Below are 27,736 nucleotides of genomic sequence, written 5' to 3'. Positions count from 1 at the left end.
GTGATTAGTGTCATGGAAGCCAAGGGAAGTGAAACTATCCAGGAGAAAGGGGTAGTCAACAATGTCAAAAGTTTTAGAAAGGTCCAGACAGAGAAGGATTGAGAAAAGATCATTAGATTTAGTGATTAAAAGATCACTGGCAACCTTTGATAAATAAAATTAAGGAATTGTAGTCAAAAGGTAAGTTGCAAGTGAATTAAAAAGAGTAGAGATTGAGGAAGGAAGCAGCAAGTTGAGACAACTTTGTAAGAGTTCAAGACTAAAAGAAAGAAAAGATGTAAAACCATAGCTGAGGGAGGAAGGCAAGGCCAAGTGAAGGCTTTTTAGAGGATGACAGAGAATTGTTTGTAGGAACAGGGAATAAGACATTAGGGAGGGATTTGAAAATGAGAGCATGCGCATGAGAGAGATGAGAGCAAGAGCAAGGTGGGAGGGAAGAGAGGAAGGGGAAGAGAGAAGGAGGAAGGAAAGGGGAGTGAGAGCAAGAGTGAGACACAGAGACAGGGAGAAAGAAAGGAAGAGGGAGAGGGAAAGGGAGAGAGAGAGGGGAAGAGATAAATTGGACAAGTTCCCAGAGAAAATACTAATGAATTGGTTCAAGACATAAGTAAAAAAAAAAACTGACCTTTGCAGAGAGGGGCCACTTCTTTCACAAAAATTAGAGCAAAGGAGTTGAAAGACTATATAGAGTATTTCTTTTATGTAGAATAGAGGAGACAGGGATCTCCTGACATATGGCCTATAGGATTTCTCAATAAATCTGCTGAGAGATGAATGAATAAAGAGGGATGAAAATGATTTGGGGCTTAAGGTGAGAAAAGATAGTTTGGAATAATCAGTATGGGGAGCATGATAGAGTTGATCTGAGAAGAAAAAAATGATTCTTGTCCAGAGACATTAATTTGTTGTGTACTAGGATTAATGTCTTTAGTAATAATGGAGAATAAATGGAGAAGACATATGGTAGGGATATCCTGAAAGATTGGAAGGATCTGAAAGACAGTACGGTAAGGGGCAAGGAATTCAAGACAAAAGTAGTAAGATGTCAGGCTCTTCTGGAGGCAAAGGCAAATCCATACTGAAAATACAGAAACAAAAGACAAAAGGGGCAGACCTCAAGGAAGGGGTGTAACATGCAAAGAGATATTTTCTCTTTATATGTTGAAATATGTATGGTAAACTTCTGTTTTAGTTTCTTTTCTTTTTTTGCCTGGAGACCTGGATCAGGCCAAAGCAAGAATTTATTATTTCAGCATTCAGCAACATTTCAGCCAACAGAAATAAAACTCTAATACCAAAGAATAGAAGGAGGACTTCTCTATAGCATGATTGAGTGGGCTACATCTGGAGCCCTCTGGAGTACCACAGGGGGAAAGAATGGTGATTATTCATTCATCCAATAAACTAGAAAGTTCAGAATTCAGGAGACCAATTGCTTATTTCTGAGCTGACATTAAGTCATCAATGTGCTGGCCCTGCTCCAAATGCTTCTCCATTTCAAAGAGCAACTTCACATCAAGCACCACCATCTGCACCAGTTCTGCTTCTGAGAAGTCCAGTTGGTCAGCACTGGAGATGTCAAAGTCACCACCCATAGCTGGTAAGTATATTTTCCTGTCTCTTTTTTCTGCAACCTCAGCTTCTTTAGCACTTCATCAAATTTCTTATGTTTGTCCAGTTGCGGAAGTCTGATGTAAACACTTGCATGGAGGCCTGGGCCTAGATTGAAGGTGCATATCAGGATGTCACCTGAGCAGAAGTACCAAATGAACTTGTAGTTCTTGGTCTTAAAAACAGATTCAATCTGGGTGAGTCCCATGCAGAAATGTGTGAACACTTCTTTCATGCTACCTCCCTTATGCATGGACAATCCTCAGGTGATCTTCCTCATTAAACCATCCAAGAAAAGTCTTGTCATTGTGCTAAGTGCCTATGCCATTGGGCTAATCTTAGGCCATGCCAGCTGTGAAGAGAAGTGGTCAGATAGGCTTATCAAAGAAGAAATAAATGGTTTTCCATCAGCTCCTGCTGTTCCAGCTTGTCATATTCTTCAAATCATAATACTTCCCATTCAGGTCACCTTCCACACTGCGCAGAGCTTCCACAGAGAGCTATTCTATGATATGGTGTTTACCCCAACTACAATCTGGGACAGACAGAATCCTCAGATGCTACAGCCAGTTTAAATACAAGAACTCAGCACACAGTTAAGATTCAGGTCATCATCACCTTAAAGATTATCAGGATTAAGATTGATCTTATGGTTGTCTGAAGGCATATAGCTTCCATGTTGGTCCTCAATGATAGGCTCAAACAACTCCTTGAATACATCATAGCTCTCTTCATCTTTAGCCACGCAACCTACAGTCATGAAGAATGGGAGCCCTTGGCTGTACACACTGGTCTGGATAACATTATCCAGGGTGAAGCTGCTGGATCAATACCTTAGCCATGTGGTTGTCATGCAAGGAAAGAAAGATCAGGATATTCCTCTTCAGGGGGTGATAGCAGGACTTTAGCATGTTGTAGATTTTGAAGAATGACAAGATAGCAGGAGGTGAGGGTGCTCTGGGGGGTCACAGAAAGTAAGGGATTTGGAAGATGCTACTGCTGCACTGTGATTCCATGCCACCTTATCTGGAGCTCAGTTACTGAGCCCTGTTTTAGTTTCTTAAAGATGCTTTCGGCTATGAGGCACCTGTGAGAAACTTTTGCATTGGTAAAGAGTGTTGAAGTAGAACTCAGGCAAAAAATGGCAGCAATAATCATGAAGAAAATAATCATGAAAGTCCGACTTCAGTATGGTAACTATTTTGTGAAGGTTCATTTCTCTACCTTATTAGCCCATCAAATAGAATGAGAGTTCTTTAATCCTGTTTGAGCTCACATTTTAAAATCTTACACAGAATTGGTGATTCACAGGTAAATCAGTGAGCCCCAGGATTGCCAGTTGTATTCTTAGAAGCATACCAAGATGTCAGTCAGGTTGAACACACCAGCATGGTACAGCAACTATGGAATATGATTCAGCTTTAATGTTATTAGAGTATATTCTGGTCATATTATGTTTGAAATGGGATATTTCATTTGTTGGCTTATGTTAGGCAAATTCAGATAGTAGTAAACATTATTGTACACATTAATTGGTACCATTTCTGAAGAGTGAGGGAAAAAGTGTAATCCACTACTATTCTCAAGAAGCATTAGGATCCCATGGGTGTGGCTAGAAGTTGGATAAGCTCTTTCTACACAGTTATCTCTACAAACTCTAATAAAGGGAAGATTTACTATCCATTCAGAGAGTAGAGGTGGGATCAGAGACAGCAAACATCTAGATTTGGTGGCACTGTGCTGAACATTCTATATTTGCTAGGAACTCCGAATGGATAGAAAGTCATGGCTATAACATAGTTATACACAAAAGTCTATTGTTACAATGCATCATCTTTGTAAATCAAAATAAGAGCACATGTACCTGGAATTTAACATTTCTTTGCTTCAACACAAACAGATAACTATAGTATAGGACAAGGAGCCAATGATGATTTTTGGTGTCTTTCATGGGATGTGGAATTGTGCAGTACCAAGTGAGGGAGTTAAAAAGTGGAGCTGAGAAGGATGGACATCACAGGCCTTGAATGACAGGAGACAGACCATTACCTATAAGAGTAGGGCTGATTACTCAAGGCTTCTAGGTCAGAAGCCTAGGATTCCTATGTTAGGAACCTGTAGTCTAAAATGTCAAATAAGATAAGCAGTCTAGAACTGCTTCAAAGGGAAAAGGGGAAAAAAGTAAATGTCAATGCAATGTCATCTTGCACCCAGGGCAAACTGTTAGTCATTAATATTTTAGAGATGCGCAATTCATACTTTCATATCAGCTACAGTTCCCATGGTTATTTAACTACCTTTCTTAATCGAATAAAAGCTATTTTTCTTTCATTTCATTTTAGTAAAAGGTCAAAGCTTCTCACTGCATTCAGGGCCATCTCCAGTTATCTTCACCTATATTTTACCACTGGACCCAGATGGCACTGGAGGAAAAAGTGAGGTTTCTGACCTTGCACAGTCCTGTCTCACTTAATTCCAATTCACTTACATGTCATGACATCACCTCCTGATGTCATGGTCCTCTTCGAGAATGAAGGACAAAAAACCAACAGCACCCACTGAAGTATCTCTCAGACTAACATGAGGATGTAGATGAAATGTAGTACAAATAGGTTATATCTACTATTAGGAGTTTGTGTAATTTCCCACTTAATAAGGCCTGTCAGCTACATCTCTTTGTCTTATTGACAATGAGGCTTAAATCAATTAATGATTTTCACCATCACAGGCATCATTTGTGATTCTTCTTTGGAAAATGCTAGATGCCCCTGAAAATGAGAGCCTATATATAGCTGGAGCACTGAGAAATTGGGTCCAATGGCTTAATTATAGGTGTTCTGAAACAGAGCCTCAATGAACAAAGGCCTGGAGAGGTTAAAGATTAGTCATCTTCCAATCTCAGAATGTGTCTGGCTGCAAGTCAAATATAGGACTTGTTTTTGTAATTTTAATGTTGGATAGCTATTAGGAACAGTTAGCAAATTAGTAGATGCCTGGTCAAGATTACATTGAGGAACAGGCTTTTTCAGAATGGAATTGAAAGAAATGAAGGCACTTTGGACAGGACTTTTGTACTGGGAAGATAACTTTGTATACAAAATACAGGTTTAAAACTACTTCACTTTATAGGGAAAGTAATTTTTTTGGAGAAAGTAGAAAGTTGGTCTTAGATACTATGATTCAGAAAATCTTATGAATTAGTGATATAGAATAAAACTTTGGATGCAGAGCATGACCTTTAATATACACCAAGGAAAAAAAAAGTTGAGGGTCTGTTATACATCCATATCTCTTACTTGTTCTTCTTCTTTTCTCTCTGATTGACAGCTAATAATTGTTAGAAAGACATTATGTACCCAGTGTTCTTGTTTTCTACTAGAAAATAATGAGTGGAAGAGGGTCAAGGAGAGGCAGTACCTTATTCATGGGCCACTAGAGGCACGTTTTATTGTGCTTTACTTTATTATACTTTATAGTATCACTTTTTTTTTTTCAACGCGAAGGTATGTGACAACCCTATATTGAACAAGTTTATTGGAACCATTTTCCCAAAAGTACATATTTACATTGTGTCTCTGTGTCACATTTGGTAATTATTGAAATACTTCAATCTTTTTCATAATTATTTTATTTCTTATAGTACTCTGTGATCAGTAATCTTTAAAGTTACTATTGTAATTGTTTCAACCCATAAACTGCACCCATATAAAATGGTGAACTTAATTGTTAAATGTTGTGTATGTTCTGACTGCTCCACTGACCAGTATTTCCCCTCATCTCTCTCCCTGTCGTCAGGCCTCCCTATTTCCTAAGAAAAAACAATATCAAACCAGGCTAATTAATAACCTTACAACGGCCTTTAAGTGTTCAAGTGAAAGGAAGAATCAATTGAAGAGGCAAACTTTGCTGTTGTCTTATTTTAAGAAATTGCCACAGCCCCCCTAACCTTCAGCAACCATTATCCTGTTCAATCAGCAGCCAAAAACTTTGAGGCAAGACTGTCTATCAAGAAAAAGACTGTCACTTGCTGAAGGTTGAGAAGTTGGTTAGTTTTTTGGTAATAAAGTATTTTTAAAATTAAGGTTATGAAGGTTATTTTCTTAAATATAATACCATTGCACACTTAAAAAAGTAACTTTTATATGCACTGAGAAGCCAAAAAATTCATGTGACTCACTTAATTGTGATATTTGCTTTACTGTGGGTAGCCTGGAATAGCACCCGCAATATCTTCAAGGTATGCCTATACTTGGGAGTACAGAGCTCACTGGATAAGAAGTGCCTACTATATCCATGAGGTGTCAGGGAAGGATATGGGAATTCTGCCTACTATAGATACTGGTATCTGGGGCACAAAACAGACCTCAGAGGTTCACACTATCTGTAATCAAAAAAAGCTAGTACTGAGAAGGAGCAGAGTGGTTGAATGGTTAAAGAGATTTCATATTATTTTGGAGATAAGCCTATATACAGGTTTTGGGGAAAGAGGATGGGATGTAATATATTTTTCCCAACTCTCCTACTCAATGATCATACATCCCTTGGGAATAAAACAATGGCCTAGAGAATCACCTTCACAAAAGGTGGAATAACTGTCCTTTGAAGGTTGTTTATAAAATGGCCTTTTTTGTTTTTGCCACAGAAAATCATAAAACTATCTATGAGCAATGGGAAAGTTTCAATTTCCATTGGTAAAGGGAATATCCAGTGATGAAACTAGAGATCATCGAAATAACAGTGATATTACTAATGTGATAATACTAGAGTATTAGTATTAGAATATTAGTAGGACAAGGAGCAAAAAGAAAAATATTGTTAGGATCTTTCACCTGCCTTCGGCAAGGAGCAGTTGAATATTCACATCTCTCAAAGACAAGAAATTTACTGTAGAGAAAAGAAGATTTTTCACAACAGCCAAGTTTCTAAAAGACTTTTCACTATGACATTCTGAAGAAGAGTGAAGTAAGCTGACACATAAAGACTTACTTTACTATGAGGATGCATTCCAAAAATCAAGTCAAACTTTGTTATCCTGGGCAAAAATAACATAAAAGGTACAGGGATGTATTCAAGGAAGTAGACTGTCTCCCTGCATACTTGGGGAGTCCCTCCTGCTCTCTCAAAAGCCACCACTAACCCTTTTTCTCTGGTATTGTCCCCAGCACCAGTGATGTAGAGAGTACACTTGACAACTGCTGGAGGAAAGCTTCACCACCTTCCAGGGGCCCAAGCTATGCCAATCCTGGAAATGTGCATTCTGGTCTCAGCTTGGCTGGAATCTTCAGCTTAATGTTGAAAGAGTTCCGTTAACCAGTGGTAGAAGACTTAGATGAGATGTGATCATTGTTTTCAAGGATATGAATCTATAGGGATTAGAGCTGTTTTGCCTGAACATAAATGTGAAAACTACAAGCATCTGATAGAAGCTGCAGAGAGGGAAATTTAGAAGCCATGTAAGGAAAATCTTTGTAATGATCAGAGCCTGACAAGCTCAAATGGGTTGCCTAAGAGGGTTGGGGCTCCCAGGAAGAGTTTCTGCTCTTTAGTAGAAGCTGGCTGAGACTTCTCAGGATCGTTATAGAGGAGGTTGCTATTCAGATACACATTGGCCCAGATAGTTTCTTAGATCTTTTCCAGGCCAATGCTTCTATAATTCCTTCTTATCTGATAGCATAGAGAAGACAGAACTCATCGAAAAGCCAGTGCTCCCAGACTTGTTTTAGAGAAGGCACTTTGCTCTAGTTGGTTTATTTCATTTTAGAATAAGTAAGGCTATAACATTCTACCTGCTTAAGGGCTATTGTATTAGATAACTGGGTTCACACTTACCCTGCTTGAGGTTTCCAATAAAAACTGGAATGTATTCTGTATAGCTTGGCATGTCTCTAGCTCAGTCCTGCTGAATGCTATTAAATAATCCTTCAGATGATCATATACATTCCCGTCAAGGGCCTATATGAGGAAGAAGAAAAACAAAAGCTAAGAGATTGCAACAAAACTTTGAAATCTTTCAGTATTACCATGAAGAATCAGGCAACTTTGGTCCAGGAGACCAGGAAGTTGGAGGCCCACCACTGCATCATACCATGTGACTCTGAATAAGTCACTGATGATAATAACATAATAACAGCTGACATTTATGTAGCGCTTTTATAAAATCACTCTATCTGTAGCTTATAAATATGGAAGCTAATTTTTAAACATCCCTACTTTAAAAATGAAGAGACTTGCCCTGAATCATACATCTGATAACCAGGAGATCAGTTTGGGGTCAGTCTTCCATCTTTCCCTATAGCAATTCTCCTCTAAGCCTAAATTTCTTCCTTATTAAAATGAGAGTAAAAAATCATACCAGATAATCTCTATGGTTCCCTCCAGATTCAACATTTTAATTCCATAAGTTCCATCTTTAAATAATTGAAGCAAAAAAAAAAGTTAAGCTCTTCTGTGCCATGAGATGGCACAATAGAGCCCTAAAATCATAATTTATTATTAAATATGAATTTTATCCAGTTACATAATATTTCCATAGTAAACTGCTGATGTCGTGTTTAGATAAAAGGCTTTGCCTTTGGATATATTCTTTATGTGAAGTACATGATCTTGCCAGTAAGAATACACGTAACTTACCTGGGCAAGGCGCAGGTTTTATGCAGATATTCTTGGTAGGTAGTCACATATCTTTGTTTTTACAGACTTTTAGATATTCTATAGAGCACATAAAGTTATAGATTCAACATCCCTGCCAATGTCACTTGGCATCTTCTCAACTACTTACAGTTGCCTTGCTGTGAGATGAAGTGCCATATTGTATAATGCATCAAAGGTGGGTTTCTAATATGCTTATCTACCCACTATTTTATATAAATGTCAGTTGTTTTGGTTGTTGTTCCTTGAAAGTGCTTTGCCAGGAGTTCCTTGTCTGAAGATCCCTTAAAATAATACCATATACTACATCCCAATTTGTATCAGAAGTAACATCTGTGCTTAAGAGTAAAATAAAGTCCAAGATCTGTGGAGGCAAAGTGACTAAAGTAAAGGTCTGTTGAATGCCACTGTGTTGGTCAGACCTGGGCAATGTGGGTGACTTTTTTCCCACTGCATAGGAGAGGCTAAGTCCTAGTCTAGGAACTGTTGCCCAGTCCTGCTTTGTCAACTGCAACAACTATTTGACACTGGACTTCTGGGATAGAGATGATCTATCTGGGGATTGAAGAGGGAGCCCCTCAACTATGCCTTATCCCTCTAAACTAGCTAGGCTCCAGGACTCCACCGACCCTAGTCCTTGATTGGGGACTCAAACTCTGTCCTGCCAAAGTATGTCCTCCCTTGGCTTCAAACTCCTGTCCAGGGATTGAAAATCACATCAATCTGTTCTTGCTACCACAAAAGATACAACAATCCACTGCCTTATGGCTTTCTCTCCTGCTCCCTTCCTTATCTGTCCTTGTCAGACCCATCCCTCCAGCATCCTGTCTATTTAATTTGGTCTCCCACTGAGCTCTCTTGAATACCAGTTCTATTGTTAAACTACCTTCATAGTGGATCTTTGCCCTCTCTAAAGAAAATACTTTGAATATATTTTGCATTTCATTTCTATATATACATTGATATTTTTTCCAGAATAAGAGACTCAATCTGGTCTTTATACACCCTACACCTAGCACTATGCCCACTATATTTCTGATCTTAATAGATACTGGTGAATTGAAATGAACTGAGGTGAATCACACATACACCAACAACTGTGTTAAGAGATCCTGCTTGAGAGGGCAGGCCCTGTGTGCAATCTGAGACCAAAGAGTTTACTGACAAGTTGTATTTTTTCCTGATTTTGTGATTCACAGACAGAAGCTTCCTGGTTTTGTTTTGTATTTGTGTTTGTCTTCAAAAGACCTCCCAGCTCTGAAACAATGAGATTCACTATAATAGCATTCCAAAGGAAGGTTTCCAATTTTTAACTGATTTCAAATGAAAGATCCCAATCCAAAAGCTGCATTGTCTCTTAAGCCCTTTCTTGCAAGAATTCCAATAAGAGCTGAGGCTTTGCTTTTACTTGCTGTATTGTCTCTAACTCACTAAATAACTGTAGAAGAGACAAATTTCACTTTGTGTTTAAATTTCAAGTCTATTAGACACATTTTAGTCATTACAAGTCAAAGCTGAAACACAGAATTTCCCATTTGATATCAAGGAATTTCCAGTTGGTGTATATAGTTCTTATTATCAGCAGCTGGGCACTCCAGATCAGCCAACAGATGTTTACTCTTCAGGAACCTCACACATCTCTGCTGCGTCTCTGCATGTCCTTCGGGGGCTCAGCACTACTGGCTGGCTAAGCTGGGCAACTCTATGGTTGTGGCCTCTCAGTGCTCGAGGCAGAGGTGCTACCCTCCACTGGCAGAGGGTACTACCTCATCTTGGAGTTCCCTATATTAATGACATCACACATCTAGTCTCCATCCCTAACTCTAGAGACAGCACTTAACATTTTAGAGATGCCAATGAAAAATATGGGCTGGCCATTGGTATTCTCACTCTGTGACCAATCCACTCTCTCTGGTCACACACTGACATCACCTTGATGATATCAATTCTTCATGGGTTATATGCTGCTTCCTCCTCCTATTTATCATGTGACCCAGAATCTTTTGAAATGACGTGTTTTTTGCTTGCTTGTTTTATAAAAAGCCCAATTCTAACTTCTTTGTTTCTCTAAGAAGAATCTGTGAATTATCCTCCTATTTATTTAAAACTTTCATCTGTCTCTTGGTTTCATTTCTGGCAATTATGTCAATATAAGTTCCTTTAGTAGTATGTCTACTTAGTCATTGGACAATGATCTAGAGTGTGTTATTTTTGGTGCTAAGAAGGGTCATTCTGAATTTCTGTTATATGGACAGAGTTAAATTATTATTAGTCTACTGTTAAAATATTCTTTCAGTGCTTAGCTGGCCATCAGAAAGCAGATATATCTTATTCCCCAAGACTGTAACTACAGGTTTTTCCAGCAAGGTAGAAAACTCTAAAGTTTATATTCTATTGCCAAAGCCTCTGAGAACACAGTATCTCTTCCTTTTTATGATGAAGCCTAAGAACAAGACTTTATAGTAGGATTAATGCTTATTGCTTTGAACTTAGAAGCTATCTACATCTAGTTTAATTTGCTTATTTTTACATATAGACAAACTAAGTCAAATAGCTGAACTACTTGCCCAAGATCACAAAATAAGTTGTGGCAAAGCTAAGACCAGAATGCAGGGCCTTCTAACTCACCTTCCTTTCACTGTATCATGTTTTTTTTTTTTTAAATAATCCTATTCTTTCCCCCCATATCCATAGAGAAAAGAGTAAAAATCTCATTCAAATTTATCTTATAATACATGGATTTGTATATTCTACAGGTAAAGTTCTATTCCCCGAAACAAGTACACACACAAATCTAAGATAGTAGTCCTGATGTTCAATACCAATCTTTGCAAAGAGATTCTAATCTATTTCAAGATTTAGTTTTGCAAAATTTTGCATTCAGCATCAGCTTCATCTTAACAATTTTGGTTTATCTTAGTACAATCTAATTTGGAGTTTTAAGGATAATGTTACATAGATAAAGTTGCTCATTCTTCAAAAAGAAGACAATTACTTTTCAATGTACATTAAGGAAACTTGAGAGACATCAGCCAAACTGCATAACCACAAAATCCATATCCTTCCTGGAAAGGAACAAGGCAGCTACTGTCTACCTAGGCTGTTTTTCAGAATCATCTGTGAAATTATAACAAAAGTAAAGTGACAATAGATAATTTTATTTTTTCCAATTCTTGATATATTAAAATTTTCCTCATTATTACAAATTCCAAGGAACATAAGAGTTCTCCTAATACAACAGATTTAATAGAAAATGTTTTATTAGGTAAACTTCTTTGAAGCATTTTCTACTTCGGTGATCATGAAATATATGACTTTTTACTGTATTCTGATAACAGTGAATTTCTGTTCTCATTCAACATATCAGCACTTTCTCGCCTGTCCATCACAGTCAAGAATTTGTGCATGAATTTTATTCTTGTTCAAGAAAGGAATGAGATCTTTGGCTTTAGAATTTTATTTTTAGACCTGGAAAGAATCCAAGGATTTTCTGGTCCAAACGGTTCACCATTTACATCCCAAGCAAACATCTTTTTTACCATAGTCCTGACATTTTGTCCCCTAATATTCTCAGTCTGGCACTGAAAGGCCTTTATAACCTTTCCTTTTCCTACCTAACTAGCCTTGTTTTACTTTACTCCCTTCTCTTCCCATTTCCTTCCTTCTCCTCCCTCCCACCTATATTGCCCTACCTTTATCTTCTGACTCTCATTTTGGTGAGAATGAGAATAACTCTGAAGTGCTTTACATAGTGCCTGGCAAGTGGTAAGTGTTATATAAATGGTAGTTGCAGGAGCTGTATCCCTTGCTGCTAATTCCTACTTTTGCTGGGCTTATTCAACTCCAAGGCCAGAAAACCTTTCCTGGTTCTCCCATTACAATGTAGGCACCCTGAGATCAAGGACATTTCTGCCCTTCTTTGTATACTTAGAACTTAGTATAATGCCTGGCACATACTAAAACTTTAATGAATGCTAGGTGAGATTGAACTCATTAGCTTCCAAAGCAGCTTGTTCTTTTGTACAGCTCTTGTTCTAAGAAAAAGTTTCAGTATAAGTAGCCACATTGTTCCCCTATAACTTGTTCCAATGTTCCTAAATTTAGACTTTATCTGTCAGTGTGCTTGTGTATTTAACCTTCATTTCTAACTCATCTAGTGTGTGATCAATAAATATGAGCTAAGGGGACCTACTACCCATTTGCCTCTCTGTCAAGCTAGTCTTATGCATGGATGCATTTGGAGTTTTGCAAATATATCTTGAAAATAGAGGAATAGTTAAAGGTATGTGGTTTCTGGTTCTTATGTCAGGGTAAGGCTCAAGGTAATTATCACATTATCTGGCAGGGTGAGGATCCTGTCCAAAAAACCTGACAGTTATGTTTCTATTTCTACCAAAACAGACTTGAACAATGACCTAAAATGCAGAGTTGAAAGGGTTCTTGGGCCTGGGAGAGGTTAAGTAGTCCAATTCATTTCCAAATCATGGATCTAACAAGTGGCCACCAGATCCTGCTTAATAATACAAATTGTTAGGAAGTATATTTTTATATTAGGCTAAAATCTCCCTCCCTGTAATTTACTCCTATTGATCCTAGTCTTCATTTTCAGGGTCAAGCAGAACAAGACAGCTTTCAAATAGCAGCATCTTTTTGTATATCTCCTCACTAACCAATAGAAGCAAGGAATCTAGTTGGAAGAAGGCAGAAAGGAATTATCCGCTTGTGGTAGATTACTGTCCTGGAATGGCAGCAGCTTCAGCTAATATTTAAGACTCCAGAATTGCCAACTTCAAAGTTCCCAAGTGAGGGAAAAGCCATGTGTCCTTGGTTCTGTCAAGACTGAATCAGAAATGGTCAAAGAATATGAACAATTTTCAGATGAAAAATTGAAACTATTTCTAGTTATATGAAAAGGTGCTCCTAATCACTACTGATCAGAAAAATGCAAATTAAGACAGCTCTGAGATATCACTACACACCTGTCAGATTGGCTAAAATGACAGGAAAAGATAATGATGAATGATGGAGGGGATGTGGGAAAACTGGAACACTGATACATTGTTGGTGGAATTGCGAACGGATCCAAACATTCTGGAGAGCAATTTGGAACTATGCTCAAAAAGTTATCAAAGTGTGCATACCCTTTGACCTAGCAGTGTTTCTGCTGGGAGTATATTCCAAAGAGATCTTAAAAGAGGGAAAGGGACCCACATGTGCAAAAATGTTTGTGGCAGTCCTTTTTGTAGTGGCAAGAAATTGGAAACTGAATGAATGCCCATCAGTTGGAGAATGGCTGAATAAAATTATGGTACATGAATGTTATGGTATATTATTTTTCTGTAAGAAATAATCAGCAGGATGATTTCAGAGAGGCCTGGAGAGACTTGCATGAACTGATGCTAAGTGAAATGAGCAGAATCAGGAGATCACTATACAAGGCAATAACAAAATTATATGATGCTCAATTATGATGGACGTGGCTCTTTTCAACAATGAGATGATTCAAACCAGTTCTAATTGTTCAGTGATGAAGAGAGCCATCTATACCCAGAGAGAGGACTGTGGGAACTGAATATGGTTCACAACATACAATTTTCACTTTTTTTGTTGTTGCTTGCTTGCATTTTATTCTGTTTTTTTTTTTTTACTGGTTTGATCTGATTTTTCTTGTGTAGCGCAAAAATAATATAAATATGTATGCACATATTGGATTTAACATATATTTCTACCATGTTTAACATATATTGGACTACTTGCCATCTAGAGAAGGGCAGGGGGAAATGAAGGAAAATGGGAACACAAGATTTTGTAAAAGCTAATGTTAAAGGATTGTCCATGTATATGTTTTGAAAAATAAAAACCTTTAATTAAAAAAAAAAAAACAAAAGAAAAAAAAAGACTGAATCAGGCCTCCTCTATTACCATTTCCACGGAGAGGGTGCTCCAAAATTGAGAACAATGATGAGAGCCTCAGTTAAGATTAATAATTCCCCCAGCATTTGTCTTCTAAGCCATTTAAATATGACCTATTGTGCAAACTGTTTGTGAACTTTCCTCCAACAAAGTATTTAAATACTGGAAATTTTTTTAGCATTATGAATCTGAAAGTTTCTATTATATTTGGGTAACAATATGGTTTGTGTTGACAATTAGGAACTTCCTTACATGGGTGGAGGCACTGCTAAAATTGGAACTAAGGGTACCTCACCTTATCCGTTCTTTATGGAAAAGAAATGAAGGAAAGCCTTCAACATAAAAGAAAATGAAATCTTTCTGAACATACTGTTATGAATAAGAAAATGTACTATCAGGCAGCTAGTCATCACAGTTAGAATGGTTAGAATGCTGGGCCTGTAGTCAGGAAGACCTTTCTGTCTTCAAAACAGGCCTCATTTACTCACAGTGTGATCTTTGGCATATCTCTATTTCCTCATTTGCAAAATGGGGATAATAACACCTATCTCCCAAGGTTGCTCTGAGTATCTGAAGGATAAGGCCTCAGAAACTTATTAGCTGTGTGATCCTGGGCAAGTCACTTCACCTTTTTTGCCTCAATTTCCTTATCTATAAAATGGGCTGGAGAAATAAATGACAGACCACTCCACTTTCTCTGCCAAGGAAGCCCCAAATGGAGTCCCAAAGAGTCAAACACAATTGAAATGACTGAGTAACAATGAGATACTTATCTGTAGAATACTTAGTATAGTGCCTAGAACATAGTTAAGTACTATTTAAATATTAGTGGTTTGTATCTTATTTAAATTTTGCCTCTTCAAGCACTATTATAGTGTTCTGTGGTATTAAATCTTAAATAAATGTCTATTTGTGTTTTATATTTATTTGTAATTTTGGTAATTTATAGACTTTTACTTAAGCAATTTGAAAAAAAAACTATAGTAGATTTCAGGTACACAATGTGGCTGGAATAGAAATAGTAGTGAGAGCCATATTCATCAAAAGTCTTGTTTGCCTAATTTAACAAGCATTTTATGTGCAAGGCAATGGGGACACAAAGATAAAAAGAAAGCAAGTCTCATATCCAACTTTCCTTTAAGTTGTATATGAAGAGGAACAGGGTATAGGAGAAATATAGAAGAATGTTACATTAATTATACAAAGTAACTTCACAAGGGAGATAGTGCTGGTAACTGGGAGAATCAGGAAGGCTTCTTCTAGGAGTCTCTTGAGCCATGCTTTAAAGAAAGTCAGCGATTCTAGAAGATGAAAGAAATGAAAGATATTTAAGGTGCATAAAGCCATGATATAAAGGCTGATGATAGGACAAGGAATACTGTGTATAGGGCAAAGAGAAAACCTAACTGGAACACAAAGTGCTTCTCAAAAAAAGCTACCAGGAAAGGTAAATTGAAACCAGGAATATGAAGAGGTCCAAATAAATATACTAGATTGAGGTGTTTTTATTTTAATCCTATAACTTAGCAGAAAGTATTGAAGATTTTTGAATAGGAGGGTGATGTGGTAGGTTTGTGTGTTAGCAATATCAATTTGGCAAAAGGTTAATACAAATATTATTATCCCCATTCTATAGATGAGAATCCAAGCATCTTAGAGGTAAAATGATAATGCAAAGGTGTTAGAACTTAGTATCTAGAACAAAATTCCATTTATAAATGAGATCTACAGGAGCTAAGTAAAGGTGATTCAAGATTACACAATCAATATAATCAATAAGGAGCAAATTCAAGATTCAAATCCTAATGTTGAGACACCAAATTCAGTGTTCTTTCCACCACACTCGACAGGTTCACACAACTACCGAATGACTGAGCTAAGATTTGAATCCAAATGTCCTAACCCCTAGTACAACAATTCATTATGTTGAGCTATGATGAGACTTGGATTAAGAACTACAGGTTAGTCAGAGGATCCAAGAGCTAAGAAGATGCTGGGGCAGCAGCAGAGGAAGGAGATGGCAGCGAGTAAACCTACAGAGGCAGGGGTTCTAAGAAATAATTCATGAGGTGAATACATGAGGGACTGCATGACAAAGTTTTTCTGTCCTCTCAAAGTGCAAGCAGCAAATGTACGTTTCAGATCAGGTTTCCACAAATTTGCTTTGAATCAGCTTTTGCAATTTTGCTCTTAAAAGGTCTCTCCATATCCCACCCCACCCCACTCCACCTCAATTCCAATATCTGGTACAACCAATTTATCTTTCACAAGAAAACTTGAAGGAAATATGCTTTCCAATTTCTAACCTCTAAGTCACATGACTTTTGTCAATTAGTCAAGACAAATTCTCAGTTTCTAGAACTTTATACTTCTATCCTGACCCACCTATGAAATCAATGGTGGGAGCACTCAGGACAGAGTATATTCTCTCTTCTTGTCCATGGTTTTTCATACATCCTATGTAAAGGATTTACTCCTTAATGAAAGTCTTCTTGTTGTACTGTTACTTCAGGGGCAGAAGTGCAGCATATTAATGTGCAATCCATCTGATTATTCTTCATTCTTGCCTTTCTATCTAGGTCCTTTCTGACCTTTCATCCTTCTTTTTCAGCCATAACTGTATTTCATAAGACTTCTCACATACGAGCCATCCATTTACAACGTGCTGCAGCCTTCTTATGCTTTTGATCCCTAACCCCCTACCTCCACAACTTTGGATCTTAAAAGATTAGCATACCTTATGATTTGTAATTATATAGCATTAACTATGCCACAGACCCTTTGCCATAGTAGTATAGACCTGCAAATCTGGTATAATGAAGAACTGAACCAGGGTCTGGGAGTGCCAGCTCCCTAGACACAATACCCTTTAGCTAAATGTGAAAAACCTGTCAAAGAAGGGGACAGATCACTTAGGGTCACAGAGCTAAGTAAGTAAGTGGCAGAGACAGGACCTGAAATCTAAGATGCTACTCCCATTATCATCTCTCCTATAACATAAGAAATACTTTATCAATTTTTCGGCATCAACTTGGAATCAAACATCTCCTTTGTGGGAGCTCTACTGTTCTACTAGCTAGGGCAAGCCATGTCATTTCTCTGAGCCTCAGTTTTCGAATCTGCAATGCTGAAGGATAGGCTGCTTCCAGCTCTAATATTCTAACTGTTAGAAGACAGAGCCTATGCCTTAAAAGAATTTATAATTTTGTGAGGAGACAATATTCAAACACAAAGTCCCCATCAATAATTAGAAAACTAGGCAAAAGAGTATTTATCTAATAGAAAGTTAAATGTAGTAAAGTTGTGTACCATATGAATCAGAAAATATGTGATTCAATTAGTAAGAAAGGAAAGAAATGAATCCTGAATAGAGACAGAGGCAAAGTTTCTGTGAAAAAGGCAGAATTTCAAGTGTCCTTAAAGAAGAGATTGTTGCTTGTCTTTCATTCTCAAAAAGGACCGTGACATGCAAGTGAACTAGTGATGCCATGTCATGCAAGTGAAGTAGATTTAAGTGAAGGAGTGCTGTGCAGAGTCAACCAGCCTCACTTTCCCCTCCAGAGCCATCTGGATATAGAACAGGTAGACAAGAGATGGCCCTGTATGCAGTGGGAGACCTTGGCCTCTTTAAGCTAAGATCTTCAAAAGGTCTCCCTTAGACTGAAAGAGTATCCAATAAATGATTAGGGTTAGTTAAGAAATGAGGCAGAGATTGGCCTCTTTTTTTTTTTTTTGTGGGGAGGGGAGGTCAATCTGGGAAAGGAAGATCATTAGAATTTGTGGACAAAACAGAAATGCAATTGGGACTGACTAGGCCTAAGATCTATTGCTGGCCAATCAATGAGAGCCAGAGTGATTTGGATTTAAGGAATATAACTAGTTTGGATTGCACTGATGACTGCCCTTTCCCAAAAACCTGAATAGATATTTATTTTGCTCTGGAAATATTATGGGTTTACCAGAGACAGATATTTAGATGGCAGAGGGCATTTCAGGCAAGAAGAACAATAGCAGAAAGGCATAAATAAGCCATATGTGACACAAACAATGCAGATTGCCCTAAAAGGAGTAAAATACATACTGGTGATACTGTTAAAGCTAGCTTCTAGGGGTGGGGTCAGTGAAGGTGGACACAGCACCATAGTTCCATATTGTGAGGGTAATTTTCTGGATGATGACTCTGAGAGAATTTGAAATCTGTTTTCTCAGCATGTTCCTCCTTAGTTTTGAGAAGGTAAAATATTTCCTAAGAGAGATTTCCTAAATGAATGCTCTCATTTCATTGTCTTTATACAGAATACTAGTGGACAATTTGGGACATTTGATAAATAGCTGACAGTCCATATTGTATTTGGTTTACCAACCACATTGTACTTGTCTTAGATATTCAGATTTTCAAAATAAAAAACCTGCTGAATAATGTTTTTGAAAGTGGGGATTAGACTGTTCTTATTTTAAGCAAACACACACACACACGCACACACACACACACACACTCTGAAGTCAATACCAGCAGAAGTGGCTGCTGTGCTCAGCAGTATCTAAATCAGCAGTAAGAACATGAGCCAAGGACATTCAGGAAGGAAGGAAGGGTAAGACAGACTATCAAGTGAATTCATATCACCATTTCCCTCTTAAAATAAAGGCACAATTAAAAAAAAAAAAAACAACAGAACATACAGAAAAAGCACAGCAGAACTACATTATTATTCCTTCAGATTATATTATATATCATTTTCCCTAAAAAGCTGTTTATAAACAACAAAGTTAATAACAATAATCAATCTTCAGTTCTTGATTTGGCAATTGGGGAAGCAGGGCAGCTAAATTGGAAAGGGAAAGGCAGCACTGCCCAAACTCCTAAGAAGGTACTAGTTTTTCTTGTAAGCAAAGGCTACTGAAAAGTAGGACATAAAATTAGGGAGATCTAGGAGTTTGTTGAGAGCCAAAGAATTTGGATACTTGAATCTATCTTCAAATACATAGGGTATGTAAATAATTTCTTGATCAAGTGTTTTTTAGTTCTAACATAGCCTTCCTTTCTAACTCATTCAAGTTCCATTATAAGAACATTTACGTTTTCTAGGCCTAAATAATTCACTAGTTCCTTCTAATGAGTGTCTCTCATTATGATCATTGTATTTATCACAGCTAAATTTTACAAATGAGGAAACTGAGGGAAACAGGTGAAATGACTTGTCTAAGGTCATGTAGCTAATAAATATCTAAAGTCAGAGTTGAATTGAGGTCTTCCTGACTGAGTAGTACTCTATCAATGGATCGATTGATCTACCTACCTACCTACTTACCTACCTACGATTAGATATAGATATACAGAAAATAAATGCATCTTATATATGTGTATAAAATATACATGTAAGCATATATAATAGGTATACACACACACACAAACACATACCTCCTTTCCCTTTGGCTTGTCAGATATACCACTTAATAAATGGACTGGAACCTGTTCTTAGTTGAGTTGCTCAGAGTACTACATTTGGCCTGATATGCTGACTTTACTTTCTGAATACCTTCTTCATAACTTCTGGTTGAGTAAGATCTGAAGTGAAGCAAGGTTGCCCACTATCACCATTATTATTCAATATTGTATTAGAAACACTAGCCTCTGCAATAAGAGTCAAGAAAGAGATTAAAGGAATTAGAGTAGGCAATGAGGAAACCAAACTATCACTCTTTGCAGATGATATGATGGTATACCTAGAGAACCCCAGAGATTCTACTAAAAAGCTATTAGAAATAATTCATAACTTTAGCAAAGTAGCAGGTTACAAAATAAGTCCCCATAAATCCTCAGCATTTTTATACATCACCAACAAAATCCAACAGCAAGAGATACAAAGAGAAATTCCATTCAAAATAACTGTCGACAGCATAAAATATTTGGGAATCTAACTACCAAAGGAAAGTCAGGAATTATATGAGCAAAATTACAAAAAACTTTCCACATAAATAAAGTCAGACTTAAATAATTGAAAAAATACTAAGTGCTCTTGGATAGGCCAAGCGAATATAATAAAGATGACAATACTCCCTAAACGAATCTATTTATTTAGCGCTATACCAATCAGACTTCCAAGAAAATATTTTAATGATCTAGAAAAAATAACAACAAAATTCTTATGGAAAAATAAAAGGTCGAGAATCTCAATGGAATTAATGAAAAAAAAAATCAAATGAATGTGGCCTAGCAGTATCTGATCTCAAACTATATTATAAAGCAGCAGTCACCAAAACCATTTGGTATTGGCTAAGAAATAGATTAGTTGATCAGTGGAATAGGTTAGGTTCACAAGACAAAATAGTCAACTATAGCAATCTAGTGTTTGACAAACTCCAAGATCCTAACTTTTGGGAATTCATTATTTGATAAAAAACTGCTGGGATAACTGGAAATTAGTATGGCAGAAATTAGGCATGGACCCACACTTAACATTGTATACCAAGATAAGATCAAAATGGATCCATGATTTAGGCATAAAGAACGAGATTATAAATAAATTAGAGGAACATAGGATAGTTTATCTCTCAGACTTGTGGAGGAGAAAGAAATTTGTGACCAAAGATGAATTAAAGACCATTACTGATCACAAAATAGAAAATTTTGGTTATATCAAATTTAAAAGCCTTTGTACAAGCAAAACTAATGCAAACAAGATTAGAAGGGAAGCAACAAACTGGGAAAACATCTTCACAGTTAAAGGTTCTGATAAAGGCCTCATTTCCAAACTATATAGAGAATTGACTCAAATTTATAAGAAATCAAGCCATTCTCCAATTGATAAATGGTCAAAGGATATGAACAGACAATTTTCAGATGATGAAACTGAAATTATTTCCACTCATATGAAAGAGTGTTCCAAATCACTATTGATCAGAGAAATGCAAATTAAGACAACTCTGAGATACCACTACATACCTGTCAGATTGGCTAAGATGACAGGAAAAAATAATGATGAATGTTGGAGGGGATGCGGGAAAACTGGGATACTGATGCATTGTTGGTGGAGTTGTGAATGAATCCAACCATTCTGGAGAGCAATCTGGAATTATGCCCAAAAAGTTAACAAACTGTGCATACCCTTTGATCCAGCAGTGTTACTTCTGGGCTTATATCCCAAAGAAATACTAAAGAAGGGAAAGGGACCTGTATGTGCCAAAATGTTTGTGGCAGCCCTGTTTGTAGTGGCCAGAAACTGGAAATTGAATGGATGCCCATCAGTTGGAGAATGGTTGGGTAAATTGTGGTATATGAATGTTATGGAATATTATTGTTCTGTAAGAAATGACCAGCAGGATGAATAACAGAGAAGCTTGGAGAGACTTACATGAACTGATGCTAAGTGAAATGAGCAGAACTAGGAGATCATTATATACTTCAACAATGATACTGTATGAAGATGTATTCTGATGGAAGTAGATTTCTTTGACAAAGAGACCTAACTCAGTTTCAATTAATCAAGGATGGACAGAAGCAGCTACACCCAAAGAAAGAACACTGGGGAATGAATGTAAACTATTTGCATTTTTGTTTTTCTTCCCGGGTTATTTCTACCTTCTGAATCCAAGTCTCCCTGTGCAACAAGGGAACTATTCGGTTCTGCAAACATATATTGTATCTAGGATATACTGCAACATATTTAACATATATAGGACTGCTTGCCATCTAGGGGAGGGAGTGGAGGGAGGGAGGGGAAAAGTCAGAACAGAAGTGAGTACAAGGGATAATGTTGTAAAAAATTACCCTTGCATGGGTTCTAAAGTTATTATAAAACAATTTAAATGAATAAATAAAATAAAATAAAATAACTTCTGGTTGATAACTGGACAAGTCTTCTTTTGGGATTTTTATTTTGGTTTTGCCAAAATATGTTAAAACACAGTTCCAAATATCATTGCTGTAAGTTCATATTTCTAAGCTTATGAAATTTCATAACTTGAAGCAGCATTCTACAATGGGGCTGACTTTTAGCCCTCATATCTATCATTTTTTTCACTGACATCATTCAAGACTAAAAGGTTGAATTTATACCTTTATTTACATTTTAATTACTCAAGTATTTTCTTTTCTTTGTATATAACTTTGTCCAAATCAAGAATACTAGCATTTGAACTATTACATAAGATTCTAGGACCTATTTTTTTGTCCTTTGTTAAAAAACAGCTTCAAGAGCTTGCATTTAGACAAGTCTTCATTTTGACATATTGCACACATTTTAATCTTAGTCCTCCAAACAATTTTTTACATGTTTTATTCTGATACCATTCTAGGAACAATGAATGGGAATTAGAAAGGCAGATTACAGCTCAATGTAAGTAAGAAAAAGACTTGCCAATGAACTATCTATATTTTCTTATAAATTACCTCTTATTTTTTTCTTCATCTTTTTTTTTTCCTGGCTATTTGAATTGGGAACCTTTTCTTCTTTAAGTGTTTTTTTTTTCAATAATTAATCTTTATGACAAATATGCATGGGCAAACAAGGATTCCAGCATTGGCCAAGTGTAAAAAATGTGTGTAAAGATTTATATGACATCTACTGAATTCTTTATCAAATAAAAAGTTCAAATTCTTCTTGCCCAACATTTAAAGTGTTACCTCACCTTTCCGTCCTGTATTCCTATTACTGCCCTTCAATGTACTTTAAGCTTTAGCCAGCTTGGACAGGACCTAAATAGGCTTCCACTATCACACTTTTGCTCCTGCTGTTCTTTATTCTTGGAATGCTTTACTTTCCTGTTTTGTTCACAAACTCTTGCCCATCTTTTAAAACCTGTCCAAATGTTATTCCCTCATCAGGGAAGAATTCCTGAATGATATTTCCTCTCAGAGACACAGGATCTTGTTCCATAACTTTATAAATGCACTCACCATGCAACATTGTATATTATAATTGCATGTCATGATTCTAATTGTATTACCCTTGACTATGAGCCCCGCCTCCCGCTCCCCCCAAATACTACCTGCACTTTGTGTCTGCCCAAGTGCCTTACAAAATGCTTTTAAAACTGGCTTTTAAAAACTTAGGATCATAAAATTACTTTAGAAATCATCTAGTCCAACCTATTTTACACATTAGATAGATAACTAAAACACAGTACCAAATACTGTAAATGTTAATAAATGCTAGCTTACTGACAAGATTGCTTGATTTAGGAATAAAACAGTTTGAAGAGCAGTGGTTCCATTCATTGGAGGTCTTCAAGTAAAGGTCAGGTGATTAGACTTTGTTAGGGATGTGGCTGAGAGAATTCCTGTTCCCATAGTAGATTAGATTTGATGACCTCTGAGGTCTTTTTCAACTCAAATTCTGTTTCTTTTTTCTAATTCAAGTCCTAACAAGATCAAATTTCGGCCACTTTTCCTAGAATTGGTTTCTCCTAAGATTATATTCTTAACATCAGGTTGCAAAAGTCATTAAAAAACCATAAAATTTTAATTCTGGGAAAACAATGAAAAGGAAGGAAAAAGAGAATCACCCACCTAAGAATAAGAACATTTGAGGTGTACTTTTAATTTTTAAATCATACTTGTTTATTGTGAATACCAATTATTCCCTTTAGAAATCCACCACACATTTCATTCCATTGAGGGCCAGGCTAAAAAGAAATCTGTGCAACTGCTGCTCACCAATGGAAGAATATTTCCACCATCCATGCTTGGGATTTGAAAAAAATCTTTTGAATAATCTCAATGTTTCTGATAGGAGTCCTATAATTTACTTTACCACAGAAATTCTGAAACTAGTATGAACTTGCATGTGAATAAGAAGTATTTAGAGGAATCAGAAGGGGAAGTTAATCAAATTATGCGTCTATTCTTAATGCAACTTTTGAAAGTCAATTACTTTTAAAATATCTGTCTTTCTATTCTTTAGGCTTTCTCTTTATTTTAGGTTGTAACAGTTTAAATAAAAAACCAAGCCACACACATTTTCCTGATCCCTACTGTCAATAAAAGACCCTCCTGAAACCTCATGTAGAACTTTATACCTTTATGACACAATTTTCATGAAACAGTTAATTTGGGTATGAGTCTTATATTCACTCACTATATTAGATGGGTCATGGTGGTCTGAAGATAACACTTAAGTTCAAATTCAACCTCAGACACTTAATAGCTGTGTGACCTTGGTTACTTAATCTGTTTGCTTCAGATTCCTCATCTATAGAATGGGAACAATAGAAGGACCTTTCTCCCATGACTGCTGTGTGGATCAAATGAGATAAATGATCAAGTGAGATAAAGTGCTTACCACAGTGCCTGGCACAATGTAAATACTATATAAATATTAGCTATGATTATTATCTACTAGAAATGAATTCAAGGAAGGGAAGGACTGTATTCTCTAAACTTTGGATCTTCCCCAATATTGACATAGGACATCCTTGCTTAATTAAACTCAATTTTGGTTTAGGGTAAAAAAGATAAAGCAACAAAGATAGCAAGAAAAAGACAACTTCTGCTATTTACAAAGTAACAATAATCAAGAACAAACTTTGCATCTTTTGGAGGATTATGCTACAGATATCTTGTTTTTTGACTGTAATATGAATCTAATTCTAAGAAAGTTAGAACAAGTTTAACATTAGCTATTTTAACAGGGGAAAATGAAGTATGTATTGAGTAGACAGCAGTACCTCTATCATCCCAAATACTCTGTGTGATATCAAAGCTCAAATTTAATATCTGACATAGTACAAGAATTCACTAACTCTTTATAAATTCAAATTGGTTGGCTGGTTGCTGTCCTTTGTTCTCAAAAAGGATCAAAATCATATCACTCTGTTAGAGTCAAGTTAGTGTGTCCAACTGTGGCAGATCAGACCAAGATGAGTTCAGAATGCTCTGTCACAGGTCAGACACAAATAATCCCTAAATGTAAACAACTGAAACTCTTAAAAGATGTGCTTGAATCAGACAACCAAGTACTTAAGGCTAATTACCTATTGGACAATGATTCTATTAGCATATGTTTAGGAAAATGGTCCTTCTCACTGTTCTGTGCTGGCTTGATGTTTGGTGTATATAGATAATTGTAGGTAAGATTAAGGGGTGGGGTAAGAGAGGCCAGAGAACTTCACTTTGCATCAGAACCAGGAGAAGGGAGGTTGGTGGAGAGCTTGTGGCAGTTTGTCCATCTCCTTCATTTCTCCCCTTGAAAACCAAGGACTTTTACTTATCCTGATTCCGGCTCTTCCTGAGGCCTCCAGGGAACTATCTTGGACTTTACACCTAAGAACATTTGGGGTAGCTTCTCTAAGTCTGTCCATCTCCATTTTCTTCTAAGCTAATTCAATTCTCCTTTGCTTACAGAGCACAGTACCTTCTCTGATGGAAGTACTCCATTTTGGGTGGTCCTATGCCAGTGTCTCCCATGTCATATAATCAATTCTAAAGTGCATAAGAAAGACTTTGAGAGTGTCTTTGTATTGCTTTTTCTGACCACCTTGTGAACACTTGTCCTGTTTTTGGCACGTACATTTGTCATTTGAACAATGTGTCTAACCCAAAAAAGTTGCACTTTTTGCAGCAGTTTGAATTCTTGGAAGTTTAATTTGAGAAAGGATTTCAGTGTCTAGTATCTTGTATTCAGTGATTAGAAAGGTATTAGCATTCTTTGAATAGGACTAGAAATGCTAGTCTCACAATTATTTTTACTTAAAATTTTTTCTTTGTTCTCCTTTTTCTTTCATCCTTCAAATTGCTTGCTACCTCTCTATTTTTAAAACCATCATTTTTGTCATTTCACAACTTAATTACTGTCACAGTTTCCCTATGGTTTCCTTCTCAAGTGGATCTCAACTTGGTCCAGCTCAGGCAGCCCATCGTATATACACTGAAAAGAACAATCTCCTTTATAAGTTTTTCTAACATGCTACTATTTTTCTAAGATCATTACAGGGCTGCCCAAATGACTTCCACCAAAAATTAGAGGCAAGGAATGTCAGAAATAGAATTGTCTAAGGAGATATAGCTAATGAATGTGAAAACTAGGATTCCATAATCTCAGTCTTGTTCTTTCAATTATTTAACACTGATCCTAAATTGTTCAACATGGCAGCTTGTGCCAGTGCAATACAATCTCAGCAGATTCTCATGAGCTCACAGAAAAATAACTTAGTTGTGTTCTGAGAGGCCTGTCGCCAGCCAATAATGATTTTTGTTATAGCAATTCACAAAACTGTCTACTAAGGCCTGGAGGAGATGTAATTTATTCTAATGGAAGGAATACCCACAAGAAAGAAATCCCAGATCCTTAAAGTATAGAAGTAATAATGACAGTTACTCTTCTTTTTAAAACTGTACATTTTATGAGAATCTTATGAAATAGGTACTATGAGAATACTTATCCCTATTTAACACAGAGCAGACTAAGGAACTATTCTGCTCAGTAATATAAGCCACCACTGATAGGGCTGGGAATCAGGCAACTGTGAAGTAAAGCAGAAAGGGCTCAAATGCTGTCTCTGCCACTTATTTCCACTTATTCACTGCTTGTGATTTAAGAAAAATTGCAAAAAGAAAGAGATTTAGAATCCATCTAAGGCCTCTGAGCTCACAAGACCTGGCTTCAAGTTCTACATCAGATATATATTGGCTATGTGACCTCCAAGGTCTCAAGGAAAGGGGCCTCTATACTATTCGTGAACACAAGCAGAAACCCTGGATGAGTTTTGCTCTGAACCTTGCTCTCCTAGGAACAAAAAATTTCACTAGTGTTTAAGTGATACAATTACTCTCTACATTAGACTGAAGACTATAGAGTTTTGGGAAATGCTTTTATTTTGAATTTTCGTTTCACACTTGTGTTGTGAAGAAATCATGTAGTCTTATTCTTTTCTTAATAGTCACTGTATAAAGGGACACAGACTTTTTCACACATGATTGTGTAGCCAATAGCTTTCTTCCACTAGGCTTCATTGAAGAACTTTTCATTCACATGTAAATAAAATACGAATCTCAAAATCATTTTCAAAAAGTAAGAAATTTATATGTTTTAATGCTCTAGATAAGTAAGAATGTAAATCATAGAAAAAGTATTACTTATATTCTTAGAGGAAGTTTTCTCATTGTGTGGGTCAGAAACCATTAATAAAACAGCTGGATAGATCTCTAGAAGCAAAGCAAAGTTTATTTACGTTCTCGCGAGAATCGGGCGTCCCACCATCGAGCAGACAGGCGAAGGGAGGAAGCACTGTAGGGGGTAGGGTCGACGCTTTTATCCCTAACGCAAATTCCCCCTCCCACCACTGACCCTCATCCTTATTGGCTGAGGATCTTACATTCTAAACGCGGGAACTGCCCAAGAAATTGAACTTGGCCAACAAGTACATAGTTGCCCATATTTGGCTGAAATAGGGAGGATAACAAGAAGGGGACTTAAGTATGCCCTTGACCTTAAAGTCCTTCAGGCCTACTCAAACTTTGAAATAGATGAAGCCTTACTCGATTTTCACAACTGTCTTGAAAGATCTCATTTTATCTCGTTCATCATTAACAAGTTCCATGTGGTCATGAAGTCACAGATCTAATTCA

The 27,736-nt window shown here is 36.7% G+C and overlaps 1 protein-coding gene and 1 pseudogene across 3 annotated transcripts in view; both read right to left on the bottom strand.

Annotated features, from left to right (window-relative positions):
* Positions 1–27,736, bottom strand: part of FCHSD2 (FCH and double SH3 domains 2) — a 365,055-nt gene that overhangs the window by 120,706 nt on the left and 216,613 nt on the right. For all 3 annotated transcript variants that reach the window (XM_051987185.1, XM_051987184.1, XM_051987183.1), the window contains exon 9: positions 7,441–7,563. In XM_051987185.1, the coding sequence (XP_051843145.1) occupies positions 7,441–7,563 (123 nt within the window). The remainder of the gene's footprint in view (positions 1–7,440; positions 7,564–27,736) is intronic.
* Positions 1,382–2,784, bottom strand: LOC127553443 (creatine kinase B-type-like; annotated as a pseudogene).

This window comes from Antechinus flavipes, chromosome 3 (assembly GCF_016432865.1).
Source record: "Antechinus flavipes isolate AdamAnt ecotype Samford, QLD, Australia chromosome 3, AdamAnt_v2, whole genome shotgun sequence".
Classification (NCBI taxonomy): Eukaryota; Metazoa; Chordata; class Mammalia; order Dasyuromorphia; family Dasyuridae; genus Antechinus; species Antechinus flavipes.
Note: the sequence above shows the minus strand (reverse complement) of the source record. Positions and strands in the feature narration are given on the sequence as shown.